General features: G+C 42.7%; 2 protein-coding genes across 4 annotated transcripts; both read left to right on the top strand.

Moving 5' to 3' along the window:
* Window positions 1-1,292: 1,292 nt before the first annotated feature.
* LOC124999177 (vascular endothelial growth factor A-like) lies at window positions 1,293-6,854 on the top strand. Of its 3 annotated transcripts, none has more exons than XM_047573973.1 (7): window positions 1,293-1,442; window positions 3,449-3,479; window positions 3,587-3,783; window positions 3,872-3,945; window positions 4,046-4,075; window positions 4,153-4,218; window positions 6,293-6,854. In XM_047573973.1, exons 1-7 carry the CDS (start codon window positions 1,377-1,379, stop codon window positions 6,312-6,314), a joined length of 486 nt encoding a protein of 161 aa, XP_047429929.1. In that variant the 5' UTR covers window positions 1,293-1,376; the 3' UTR covers window positions 6,315-6,854. The 3 variants fall into 3 exon arrangements, with proteins under 3 accessions (XP_047429929.1, XP_047429927.1, XP_047429928.1); XM_047573971.1 differs by having other exon boundaries at window positions 1,304-1,466; XM_047573972.1 differs by having other exon boundaries at window positions 1,304-1,466; window positions 4,156-4,218.
* A 728-nt stretch (window positions 6,855-7,582) lies between these two features.
* cipcb (CLOCK-interacting pacemaker b) lies at window positions 7,583-13,336 on the top strand. Its single transcript, XM_047573674.1, has 4 exons — window positions 7,583-7,961; window positions 8,670-8,856; window positions 8,937-9,121; window positions 10,521-13,336. The coding sequence occupies exons 2-4, from the start codon at window positions 8,748-8,750 to the stop codon at window positions 11,424-11,426; spliced, it is 1,200 nt and encodes a 399-aa protein (XP_047429630.1). The 5' UTR covers window positions 7,583-7,961; window positions 8,670-8,747; the 3' UTR covers window positions 11,427-13,336.
* The last annotated feature ends 50 nt before the right edge of the window (window positions 13,337-13,386 follow it).

The following is a 13,386-nucleotide window of genomic DNA, read 5'->3' on the forward strand; positions in this document are numbered from 1 at the left end:
CCCCTCTAGGTCTCACAGAACCCCTGTTGAAGCCCTATGATTTAGCGCAGGTAAGATACTTATACATTTGAAATAAACCTTTTTTTTTTTTCGTTTACACATTTACTTTTTTTTTTTTTTTCTTACAGACACATTTAAAGGCACAATTGACCTTGGGAAGAATCCTTTCCTGGGAAAACTAAACATGTTCCTTTTTAAATGGAATATAACACGAGAAGAACAATATGATGACAGAACAGGTTTAAGATAAAAATGACAAATGGTGATTGTAGTGCTGACCTCACGGACCTATGAAATACCATTCAGTGTCAGTAAGTTCCCTCAGAAAAGAGGAAATGTGGGAGGTGACGTGCAGGGCTTCTTCCGAACAACATCCTTCATCTTTTTTTTGTGGAATAATAATTTGTAGGAAACTGTAATCATTACCCAGAATGCAATGTTTTTGAGAGTAACAAACAGTTTTATAGTAAACCAGTATGTTACTATTGGTTACTGTACAGAAGCCTCACTTTAGCTCCTTAATCAATTTTAATTTGTCAAATGTTTGTAAGTACATGCAGTACATTTATTTTTCCAAGCTGTTCCAGGACACTCCCTATAACCATGAACAAAGACAATGCTAAAAAAAAAAAGAAGACTGAGACATGTCTTTGCTGTCTAATCACAGGGAGTGAGGTACGATCAGCTGATGTATCTAGGGTATTTAAACTATAAGACAGCAGCATGGACTGTGTTGTATGCGCTCAAACCTACAAAAGCACCTCTATAAAATCTTACCACATCCGTCAGCATGAAGCTATATGTCAAATAGCCAAGCTGATGCAGCATTCACTGTCTCAAAAAGAAGCATTCAAAGAACACACATTTACAGACCAAGACCAAAGTGTGTAGTGATACCAGTTCACTGACTTACCTGCTTTCCCCAAGTTAACAAGACTCGTCATCTTAGTATAACATTTATATTTATGACATTAAGTGCGTGACGTTGGTGCGTTTGTATGTACTTGTATAGCCACATTGTGGGGCCATAAATCAGTTTTCACACTACTTTATGTCTTCATTATTTAGGACGAAAAAGGTGAAAGCTGAAGTGTTGGATTCAGGACTGCGCGGTGGACGTGAGTGACGGCAGGTGATTGATGCGTTCACTGGAATCACAACGTCATGATTTCCCTTTGTTGTTGCTTCTCAGTTGATCGTCAGCTTTTTTTCTCTTTCTTTTTCTTTTCTTTTCCTTTTTTTTTTTTTTTTTTTTACACGTACGCAGCGGGAAGGCGCGCATATAAGAGCTCCATCCGCTCCTCGTCCCTCACTTTAACTTTTTCCTTTCTTTGAGACCGATTGAAGGAGACTGGAGGAAGCTCATCCTCGGCAGAATGCGAACTTCCACCGCGACCTCACACCTCCTTTTGGCTGTTCTGGTGAAGCTGGTACCTGCGCAGGTAACCCAGCCAACATTACCACAGGCACGTGTCATGTTTTATATTTCTTTGTCCTTTTTTTCCTCATTTAGATAAAACTTTGATTATAGGCCTTTAACATTTTTTTATTTATTTATTTAGAAAAATATTCATTATTAATTATTGTTTTATAGATGAATCCAATTAAAACTCCTTAAAGTTCTTAACATGAAACATTTTTGCACCTCAGCCTTAACATACCACATGCATTTTGGGTTTCCAGTCATGTGTGGATGACTGATCCAGATTAAAACACCGGTTCTTTGATCCAATTTTTAAGCCGGGCCCTTGAACTGAGCCAGAGGCGCTTCAGTAATTTGAGGAAAGCTGCAGGAGCTGTGGTTTTTGAGACCCTGAAGCTCCAGGTTCCGTTCCCATGGTTTTGGCGAAAGGGCCGCACGCCGCCGCTTTCTCGCTTTCCACAGGTGTTTCCTCTTGCTGTAACAGCCTCCGGCCTCAGGGAAGACAGGCGCGTTTGGTGTCACCCAGCAGGGAGCACAGAGCACAGAAAAATATGCATCGCAGTGCAATTTATGCGGGGACTGAGTTGGGAACTATCTGTAAAGCTGCCTCTCAAACACACTGCTGAACAACACAGAATGTGAAGTCCGTCCGGTGCAGAAAGCTTCTTGGAGAATTGCAGATGAGAGATGAGTTTGCAGATTTAGAAGTCACCCCAATAATACTCTAATCCTGTTACTCAGTTGGCTTTTCATCCCTCCGCATAGTGACACAGCGGCATACCAATGATAATCTTGCTACTTGTAGTGCTCGCAGCAGCCCTAAGAATCACAACAAGCCACTGTGACAGTTCAAATTGGGCCACTGGCTGACACTAGATGAGAAAGTCCCATTCTGAGTTTTTAAAAGTCCTCGATAATCTGTCACGGTGGCTTGAACACCGAGAGTCCGAAACGTTTGTGAGCCTCGGTGCATCTACTTCTAAGTTTTACATCTAATATTTACTTTTCTGATCCCATTCTGTGCAGTTTGCAGTCCGGCAGAGATCATCTAAGATCAGATTTGAAGACATTTACCTGAACAAATAATTAAATGTGTTCAAATTTTTTCCATGATATAAGATTCAGTTGTAGTACAGTTAAAATAAATGCCACAATACAGTAGAAACCGACAGAAGGAAAAGACCAGAGTGGCAGATAGGGGGAATGTGCTGTGTTTTGTGACAGTTCTTGTTACATCAAGTCAGTTCCCCATTGCAGTGTAGTATTCATGTATGCCTGCACATAGAAAGCTGAATACAGCTGTCGCATGCAGCTGGCTGCAGTGGATTAGCAGTCGGTGCAGTACTTTTAACAAAGTAAAACTGTTAACTGCCTGCTTCAAAATCTACCGCTAAGTCACATCTAGAAGACAACTTTCCCACCAGTGAGAGTCGTGCGAATAGATAGCTGATATTCAGATGGAGGAGAGAGCCAAGATCAGCTTGTCGCTCTGCTCAGTTCGCCGTTCAGTCAGTAATGTTTCCGTTGTGAGTCTGGAGGCTGCCTTGTGAGAACTTACCAGGACGCACGCTGATTCGTGACACTCCACAGTGCAGCCTTTGTTTTAGCAATGCTTACGGTGGGTGAAACTCCCACGAGTAAAGGCCGCAGCTATTCTTTGCTGTTATTCTTTGAATACTTTGAAAGTTTGTGCTTCTTGTGATAATAAACCTTCTAGTATTACAACCCACTGAGAAGTGCATGGTTGTCTGCTGGCACATTTCACTCCTTTTTTTATTATTTGCAAACAGCCTCACAGTAGTAGTGCACTCCTGAAACCATGTTTTTATTGGGTCAATGTGTGCGCACTAGTTTTCCTCCACCGCTAGGGGGTGGTGTGCACCTGCTTATGGAACACACGTCTGTTTCTCACCTGTGAAAGTTTCCCGCATGTGCGCAAGTTCATCCAGCAATATTTGGAACTGTATGCTGTACATTTTTGTCCCCATAGAAGAATTTTTAATCGTATTTGAACCTATTTTGCAGATCCAACCAGCAGAAGAGGGCCAGTCTGGAGGTGAGAGCGATGTTTTGATCACACCTCATTGACTAGGCTGATTTCATCAGTTGGAAAGTCCTAATCATTTAATGATTCAAAAGCCTAAGCTGCAACCTCTCTTAAAGTGATGAGTTTGGAGGATGTGCTGTTGAAGAGCATGTGTCAGCCCATGGAGCAGCTGGTGGATGTGGAGCACGAGTTCCCCAATGAAGTAGAGTACACCTACATACCGCCTTGTGTCCCACTTTGGCGGTGCTCTGGCTGCTGTATGGATGAAATTTTGGAGTGCCATCCCACCCTTGAACGCAACATCACTATGGAGGTGTGGCGCAAAATGATCAGTCAGACAGGAATTCTTTACTTTTCTGTGAAATATTCAGTCCTAAATTCAGCTTTCCTCTGTTTCTTAGATGATGAGGATTTCTCACGGACATGTGGACAGTGTTAATCTCACATTCGTAGAGCATGTGCAGTGTGAGTGCAGGTATATTTCTGACACTGTTTCTAATAAGCACCAGATGTAAAGTGATTATTTTATAACACTGCTAACTTCCAGGTTATTTCTGTTTATTTCCTGCTTTTAGAGTACGTCAGGAACCCCCGAATAATGAAAGGTCAGTAAATGAATGTTTTATCTATCAGGCTTGAACACATCAATATCTTGACTTTGCACTTTGCTCTTCTTGCACAGCAGCGGGTCTCTCAAGAAGAAACCTCGGAAGAGGAGACACAAGAAGGCAGCGAGCGGCTGTAGAAAGTAAGGGATTGATTGCTCCCCCGTTGCGCTCACACACAGACAGGGTCTCGAAAATGTTTACAGCCACATTCATCAGGGTTTCCTCCACTCTGTCAAACCACTGAGGACAGAGGGGATCAAACCAGGTTGCGGAATAGTGTCCGCTGTATTTTCTTTGACGGACCTTTAATCCAAAAAACACTTCTGACAAGTTTATGCCTGAGTAAGGTCAAAGTGCACCAGTAGTATAGCAATCCAAGGATACTGATAGTCAGCTGAGGACCGTCGCATTCCTATGTCAGGGAAAGACACGAAGGATAAAAGGAGGAATATGCGATTAGGCTCAGTTTACAGATTTCTTGCAGGCACAGCAGTGTTAACTTCTGTTTTAAATTTGAATCTAACTAAAAGCAGTGTAAAGCTAAAAAGGGTCTGGAGTGAAAACACTTTTTATTTTTATTTTTTTTTTGTCAAGAGGACCTCACTGAACCTATAAACCCAAGCAATTCAGTCCCCAGAACAATAATTCCAACTCACATCATTTTTAAGACAAGAATGAAAAGATTTATGTGCAGTTGATATTTAGTTTGCCGGTTGACCTTTTCACTCCGAGTCCAGACATTTTTTTGTGCAATGGAAATTGTTATGTAACCAGCTGTGCCTTTGTGTAGAACAGAAACGCTGCGAATGCATAAAACGGGGAGGCCACATTATGTCAATGCGGCAGAAGTGGCTCTGCTAAATTGGAGCTCCATCCAGTCTACATTAGGGAGATCAGTGCGTTAAAAATAGGGGATGAGGGATTTGAAGGAAGTGTGTGTTTACCACGCGGATAAGTACCATGAGCAATGCTGTCAAGCAGATTTCAGCCTCTGCTTGCAAGAGAGACTCATCTATTTCTTCTCATCCTAATGTCTTATCCACTCATGCCCCTGTGCAACCAGGAAGAGTTTTTGATTGATGCAATCGTAGCCCATTTCCACAACAGGGCTTGAAATTGAATAAGCCTGATATAGGCTGGGATGTGCAGTGAATCACTTCCAAAGTTGTTGCCTCATTAGTGCAAAGAAGACGTTAATTGTATCGGAACAAAAGATGCACTGGGGTAACACAAAGGCATGATTATATGCATTATGGATGGATTCCTTCACATCAACCATTCATAATCAGTCAGTCACTTATCCTCGTAACCATTATTTGAATAATAATAATCATAATAACGAATGTTGTGAAGTAGGTTGGATCCGACTGGTGTGAAGTAGACATTTGAAGCACGGGCTGCAGGGTTTTACCATAAGAACAAGAATAAAGCGTCTTCTTATCCAGCAGCGTTAAAAGACTTGGGAAGAAATCCATCCTCAGCATCAACCCTGTTAAATACTATACTATTGGACTTTGGGTTGCAGCAGAGTTTTAATGTCTTTCGCTGGGTTCAGGAGGTCCAAAATGAACATAAAAGTCAACCCTTACCCTAACATTCCTTTTCCTCAAGATGTCGTCATTCTTGTGACAATCTTGTTAGCATTTTGACTTGTTTTCGTACAGGAGGACAGTTAAGCCTCTCACTCTGTTATGGTAATGAGAACTTAACACCGAGGCTCTGACCTCTGACCCCTGACCCCCACGGGTCCACTGACCTGTGCCCTGTTGGTCTGTTTTGCACAGTGTATTTTGAGCTGGTGATTTGTAATGCTACAGTTACATTTAGCATCCAGGGTCCAAATTTGGAACTGAAGCTGCTGTTTTAGGATGCTTTCTGCTCAGAGATGTCGTGTAAGTGCAGTCACATACTTACTACGCGCCAGTTGAAACAAATAATGCATTTGAATATGCAATTTAGAAATATTCACTGACAGATTATTCCAATTTAGGTGGCTGACTGAAGTGTGTATACTGTTAAGTGTGGCCTTGACTGTAACAGACCGGAAACAAGCTGACTGAAAGCGTAGCTTATGAACATTGTTTCAATTGATATGAACTGCATGTTGTGGAACAACAATGTTAGTTATAAAGATGTGTATAACTATATTTCAGAGGCATGCTGTAATGCCATACTATTTTGATGTTAATTAATTATTTGTTTTTTCCCCCACAGGTGCCATATTCCCCACACCTAGATAAATCGTCACTGATTCACACAGTTTACTTTGGAGTGCTGCCTTTGGGAGTGGGAAACAGCAGAATTGATCAAGCCTGTCCACGGCATTCCTTTATTTGTTTGATTAATTGTCAAAGCAAATGAACATATAGTGCATGTCTGCAGGCTCTGTTGTCACTGGCTGCATTTTTTTTGTCAAAACCTGTGTCAGTTTTATAAAGATCAAGCTGATCTTTTGTGTTTTTTTGGTACTGAATATAAAATTGGCATAAAGACGAGTGTTGGAACGCTGAGAGCTTTTCGGATGCCAAGGACAGGAATGAATGCTTTATATTAAGAGTTCACAGATTAACTTTGAGATCAGTCTAAACATTCACAGATAAGTCAGAGGCTGCCTTCATGATTTCATGTTCAGTATGACTCATTGCTGTAAAACCAATTCAGCAATGTAAGGATGTGACTGTGTATTTGTGGTGTTATTATTGTCTTATATTATTATCTTTTGGTAAGCACTGAAACCATGCTTCCTAATTATGGGATAAGTTCATGAAATAAAATGCACTCAAAAGACAACGAAGCTCTCCATTATTATCATTTGCATTAGGGTCTGTAACATGAGGGCAGTGTGAGTTCTTTATCTGGCAAGGGGAGCTCTGCAGTTAGCAGAGCACGGTGTTACTATTATACATCGATACATCGATGATGGAGGAGGGTAGAGTCGATAGCATAGCCTTTTCAAGTTGTATTTCACTCAAAATAATCTCAGTAAAAAACTTTTGTGAAGAGATTATACGTCGGCAATGATTATGGTTTAATCATAGTTTCTTTGCTGTTTTCTCATCCTATGCACGTACGGACTCTTGCAACACAAACTTGTCACCTTGTGTTCAACACTCGAGGATAGCTGCATGAGTACGAAAAGCCACAAGCAACACGCCTGCACGTGAGAACGCTGTGTTCTGCGTTCTACGTTTTGTTTACATCTCCACACATGCATCCGAGAAGACTCGCTCTGCTTGGGTTAGCTACAGGGCACCGGGCTATTATGTAATACGCCAAGCGTCCCACGTCACTGGATTCCCCGACGGTACATTTGAGATGTCTGCACTGTACAGCGCACCTACACTCACAAAACGGTGGACACTATGTCCTCAACATGCCACACATTTGACAGCAGTCACGTTTTTCAGCGGCTGGTGGCTCTCGCCAATCAGAAGCCAGGGAGAGGGTCAGCTGGGGGGGACGTTGCGACGTAGATTTGGACGTCACCGATACTCCAGCCATGGCCACGCCCTTCACTACCAAATATTCCACAACGGCTGTTGCGAATACCGCGTCTCTTGTGTTTGTAGAGTTGAGGGACAATGGTCGTCAGATTAGTTGAGAGGGTGCCCACGGGCAGCCGATAACCCACGTACCGTTTACGGACTCGCGCAGGACAATTAAACTGCTGACGACTGTTGCCACCGCGCTCCGCATGTGACCGAGCTGACCGGGGGCGGGGAGGAGATCGGTCTCGTGTACAGTACCGTGGAACACCGAGTACTCGTTGGGCGGCAGCAGCAGCAGCGAAGAAAAGACGGCGCTGTCGTAGCCTTGACCCGGATACAAGTTAATATGCCACAGGTTTGAGGGACTGCGTCGTTGCAGCAACGAAAGAGACGAAGTAGGCAACATTCTCATACATTTCTCAGCCATTTTGTGGTGTTTCTTGTGCGTGTTGTATTCAAGTTAACGCTCGAACTTTGCCTTTGTCATGTGTGCGTTGGCTAGCTATGAAGTGACGTTAGCCATTAAAAGACAGCTAACGAGAATAGCTAATAAATTAAATCTCGGTTGTAACAATGCCTTCGTTTTTTTTTCATTCCTGCAGTGTTAACGTGTTGTGAACTAACGTTAGTTGTAGGCCGCCACAGCAAAGTGTTGCAACGCTGTTTAAATAGCCCGCAGTAACTACCGTTTAATAGAAAGTAATAGTTGTGGCAGTGAAGCCCATGTTTAAATCTTATTCTCCTGACGTCAACATTTCCTACTTAACCTTATATACTGCTAACTATTTTAAAATCTGTACATTTAGTGCAAAATATTGGTGTTTTTTTTTTTCATCCTGCCACGTTGAGTGCCCAGATTTGGCTGTTATCTGGTTGTCTGGTAATAAAGGGTACTCATCTAATTTTATATTGACCCGGGACTGTTTAATAAGGGTCTGTCAAGACCAGGAAGAAGCCATTGTTTATATTAATATATTAAAATGACAGTCTCAAGCTATAAGCTCATCATATGTCGCCCAGCTGTAGCTGAGCCTTTAAAGCTGGCCACTCTGTATTCGGTTGTTGATGTTAAAAGGTGGTCTACTGTGGTGTTTGATTCCCAGCTTTAGGCTTTGATATGCTGATGTAGTTTGGTGAGCGACTGAAGAACCAAGGACACTGTCCACACAACAGGAAACAAGATGAGCACCAAGAGAAAGGCAGAGAGTCACTCAAGGGCAGTGAACCGACCACGCATCATGAAGTCTGGAAATGCCCGAGCCGACTCTGAGAGAGACTCCGGATTCTCAGGTCAGCCACAGTCTTGCTGCAGCGTTATGGTGTCACTAAACTGAACCTCCGTTAACTAATCTCTTTTGTCTGCCCTGTAGATGCAAGCTCAGAGCACATGAGCACTATGGACACCACAGACTCTGAGGATTCACCCCACCCTGTTGTGCGGAAGGGGCCAAAGACCTCGGGCTCGGGCCCCCAGCCTTCTCCACTGGCTGTTGTGGGAGGCTCCTACTCCAGCCTGTCTCCCATGATCATCATGAACAACGTTGTGCTCAAGCAGGTAATACAGGAAAACCGCAGCTCCGAAACATAATACCCCAGCTTATAGAATTATGCATCTGCAGGAGTTACTTCTGCGCTTCAGTTTAAGTTTAATTTTAAAAAATAAATAAATACAGTGTTTAATGCAACATGTGCTTGTAAGTGTTCTGTGGTCAGCCAGAGTCAGAACACAAGAGGACAAATGTGACCTAACTTTACTACTGATCATTTACATGGCCTGAAAATCATGAGTCATGTTTACTAAATTCTAGCTGTTTATATGACAAAGATTTTGACCACAGGTAGTTGGTCGAGTAGCTCAGATTTGTTGAACTTTAAATTATTTATACTCAGCGTTGTAGGTCATTTCCGAACTTCCATCAAAAGACCGAAAGTGCACATACTGTATCTATTCACAAGAAACTGCACGGGATGTCTAAGGGAAACTTTATTTGTTGACTGTGTACGGCAATCCAGTGTAATCCTGAGGGTTAACAGTGAAATGTATGCAACACCACCACAGTCTCTGCTCACAAACAGAGTGACTTGTGACAGCTGTCTCATGAGTAGATCCAGCATGGGGTGGATGTATAGCCAATAGACCAGTAACTTATCCCAGTCTATTAAGAGGACTGCTTGTCATCAACCTTAGAAGCCTTGCATGATTTGTATTAGGGCTGAATGATATATCGTTATCGTATCTATAACTCGATATGAACATTCAAGAAATAAATAACAGAAAAAGCAACGATATAGACGATATAGGTTTACCCTCCCTGCGCTTTCCCTGCATGTACAGCTCTGGCAGTCACAACAAACATCATTTTTACGATTGTCCTTGAATGCACCGCTAAGGCCAGCCAACCACAAACCTTATTTCATGCTTGCTGTGATCGACAACCGAAGCTAACCAATGACAAACATACGAGGGCGGGAGTGAGACCGACGCACCCACACACTACAGACACAGCGGTGAAATTAAAAAGAAAGAAAAAAAAATTTAAGAAAATGTGGGCGGTGGCGGTGCAGAATCTCACTGGGTGCCAAAACATAAATCATCCTCCATTATTTGGAGGTATTTTGGATTCAAAAGAGACGATGTTAACCGCAGTGAGGTGTTGTGCAGGTCGTGCTTAGCAAAAATTGTGGCAGAGCAAGGTAGCACAACAAACACGTTTCATCACCTGAAACAACACATTCGCTAATGTGTGTACATAATTTATTTATTCATAATTAATGTTAATGTTATGTTAATGCAATTTTGTATTATGATGTTTTTATTTTTCTGAAAAATGCTTGATTTTCACCGAACCCATAGTCGTATCGTGTCGATATCGAGATATCTGGCATGAATATCGAGATATGTAGTTTGTATGGTCCCAACCTGTTTTTAAACGCTCTCCATTTTGCTTTTCTAGCCTGGAGATAACGCTCCTGCCCTGAAGCCTTGGGGGTTCAGTCCTACAGTGGAGGTGGTACAGCCTGTGGTTCAGCAGCCTCAGGTGGTCTTTCTCCAGCCTGTCGTCTCTCGTCAAGCTTCCCCTGCCTCCAAAGAGGCCACCTCGAGGCACAAGCGCCCAAAGAAGTATCTTCCAATCCTGAAATCCTACCCCAAGATCGCCCCACATCCGGGAGACGTATCCAGTTCCTCGGGGAGAGGCACAGCTTCCTCGTGTTCCTCCTCCTCTTCTTCATCGTCCTCTTCTTTTTCAGGATCAGAGAGGTGTAGTACTTCGACCTCCAGCCATCGGGAACACTGTCAGAAGGACAAGCCGCAGAGGGCTCTGTGTAGTAGCGCTAGTAACTCTGGCTCAGCCACTCCCAGTCTTCCTTCTACGCCCAGCAGCATGTCTCCACTGCTCCAGAGCCACCTTTCCCTCCCCACAACAGAAGCCAGCAGTAGTCCTTCCAGGGACAGGCCTTCATCGGTTGTCAGCCAGTCAGAGTTTATGACCTCCCTGTCTTTCACTAATGCCACTGACTCTAAAAACAACACACTCCCTGTTGCCCTGGCAGAAACCCCGGAGGACATCTCACTAGGAGAATGTAACCTCAACGTCGGCGAGTCTGATTCAAAGAGGAAGCGCTTCTGCAACACTTACAACATCCTGAGCAAATCTGGCCTGCTAGACATCACACTCCGCACCAAGGAGCTCCTCAGGCAGAACCGGCGCACCCAGAGCGACCTGGACCGCCTGAAAGAACACACAGACCTCTTCCTCCAAGCTCTGCAGAGCGGCGACACCAGCATCCTTATCAAGTTGCAGACCAGTCTTCAGGAGGAAGAGGACAGAGCATTTCAGACCACCTCAAAAGCAGATTAGGCCTAGACTAGTATTAAACTGTAATCCTTTAGAGCACGATGTAAAGACAGGCCAGGGTGTGGTGGATAGCAAGCGTGAGGACAGATGGACCGAAAGTAACGTGCTCCACTATACCCATCCACCCCCAGACTCTCAGACAGACAGTGCTCTGTGACCTACATTTTGGCTGCTGGCTGCCTTAGGGCCCTGACACACCAAGCCAACCTAAAAAAAACGAGTCCAGACTTTTTGTTGCCTTGTGTCTTGTGTTAAAACTTTCCATTGAACTCACAATAACACTGAAGGTGTTGGCCAGTTGACCAACATGCACATTTGTTCTGCACCTGTGTAAGAGGAAATGTTTTAGATTTGTACATTTGTATTTGTAATTAAGAAAAAAGTATGGAAAGGAAGAAAAACAAAGACAGCTTTTTATGCAAAGCATCTGTGAAAATAGTTCCATTGTGTGCTCAGATTATGAAGTGTCAGACCTAGGTGAAAAACATGTCCAACATTTGCCCTAAGAGTTGATGAGTGCCATGAATGAAGGCCACTAAGTTAAACGCGCTGCCCAGTGAACTGACGTTGGCTTGGTGCGTCTGGGACCAAATAAGAGCAGAACCAAAGCTCACTGTTCTATTACACCGATCTTTGACTGAATTCAACTCCGTGCTGCACAAAAAACCTTTTGCTCATTCGCTTTTGTTCTGAGCGATTCGAATCCAAGGCAGCTTTAAAGAAATGTAATGCACAACAGATGCGAAGTGTCTCATATTAATTTGAGACTTTAAGCCTCAGCAGCACATTTGAATCTAAACGAGAATTTGGTATTTATAATAACGGGATGCCTTGTTACACAGACTGAAACAGGTTGACATTTCTGTTTTTTTTGTAGCAGTTATATCATTATCGATAGTTGCTTTTTTTTCCCCAGTGCTTCAGACAGCTAGTCAACAAATCTGTTGACCTCATGTAGCCGTTACATTTAAGTCAAATTGGACAAACTGAAGGAGATGTTCTCACGTCACACCGAATGTTTCCAGAGCCTCTTGCTACTCGGCATCCACAAATAGAAAAACATGTGCCTAAAGTGTCTTTTCCATTCCTGCTGCATTTCTAACTTGATTTGAAAGGCACGGCCCTTGGACGGGTCGAGCTTCAGCGTTCCCATCATGTTGATGGCAGATGGTCCTGTGCAGACTGGCTGGGAGAAAAGCTCTTTAGATGCTTCCCTGGTAACATCCCATCGTAAAGATTGACTCTTGTAGTGAAAGCATTACTATCAGCGACTTGTGTATCAATCATGTCATTTGTTTGTTTGCGTTTTAATATACATGTGGGTGTAATTTAACGTGGCTATGTTGTCTGACTTCAAGTGCAGACGTTTTGCTGTTAGAAGTTTCTTTATTTCACATCAAACATACATCGTGTAAACTGTTAAATGTCAAGTCAGGCTTTTTTATGAAGTCAGTGTGCATCGGCTTTGGGCCTCTCATGTCCAGACTTTTTTTTTTTTTTTTTGTATATTACAACGTCTAGATTAAGTTCTTTTGTTGGGTTCACATGCTTTATTGTTAAATTTTCATATGTGTGTACATTTTGGCCTTAAAATCCAAGCTCAGTGCATGTCACAACTTTGTAGTACAATAACCTAAACATAGCTCTGAAGCAATTTGTGGACAGAATTTACTGGCAGCTGTGGTACTGAGCATTATGAGTCATCATAAGCACATTAACAGTGCCCCAAACCATGCATAATTACATGATTTGTTTTTTATTACTGTTTTCTTGATATTAAACATGTTTTTGCATTGTCTTTATATGAAACTATGTGGTGATGTTAAATGTCATGGTTATGTACTTGCTGTGCTTACGTTGGCTTAAAATGGCTTAAAATGGCTCATGACAAGTAATAAATATATCACTTTCTGTCTAAGCCCACATTCATTGAAACATAAACACAGTTGTTTAAAAAGAACTT

This window comes from Mugil cephalus, chromosome 21 (assembly GCF_022458985.1).
Source record: "Mugil cephalus isolate CIBA_MC_2020 chromosome 21, CIBA_Mcephalus_1.1, whole genome shotgun sequence".
In the NCBI taxonomy this organism is placed as follows: domain Eukaryota; kingdom Metazoa; phylum Chordata; class Actinopteri; order Mugiliformes; family Mugilidae; genus Mugil; species Mugil cephalus.

Bases quoted from the DNA above. Each gene is read 5' to 3' on its own strand.
- LOC124999177 (XM_047573971.1), top strand. From the start codon at position 1,377: ATGCGAACTTCCACCGCGACCTCACACCTCCTTTTGGCTGTTCTGGTG. The intron at 3,480-3,586 runs GTGAGAGCGATG...CCTCTCTTAAAG, and splicing joins AGAAGAGGGCCAGTCTGGAG to TGATGAGTTTGGAGGATGTG. The intron at 3,946-4,045 runs GTATATTTCTGA...TCCTGCTTTTAG, and splicing joins CATGTGCAGTGTGAGTGCAG to AGTACGTCAGGAACCCCCGA.
- cipcb (XM_047573674.1), top strand. From the start codon at position 8,748: ATGAGCACCAAGAGAAAGGCAGAGAGTCACTCAAGGGCAGTGAACCGA. The intron at 8,857-8,936 runs GTCAGCCACAGT...TCTGCCCTGTAG, and splicing joins GAGAGACTCCGGATTCTCAG to ATGCAAGCTCAGAGCACATG. The intron at 9,122-10,520 runs GTAATACAGGAA...TTGCTTTTCTAG, and splicing joins ACAACGTTGTGCTCAAGCAG to CCTGGAGATAACGCTCCTGC.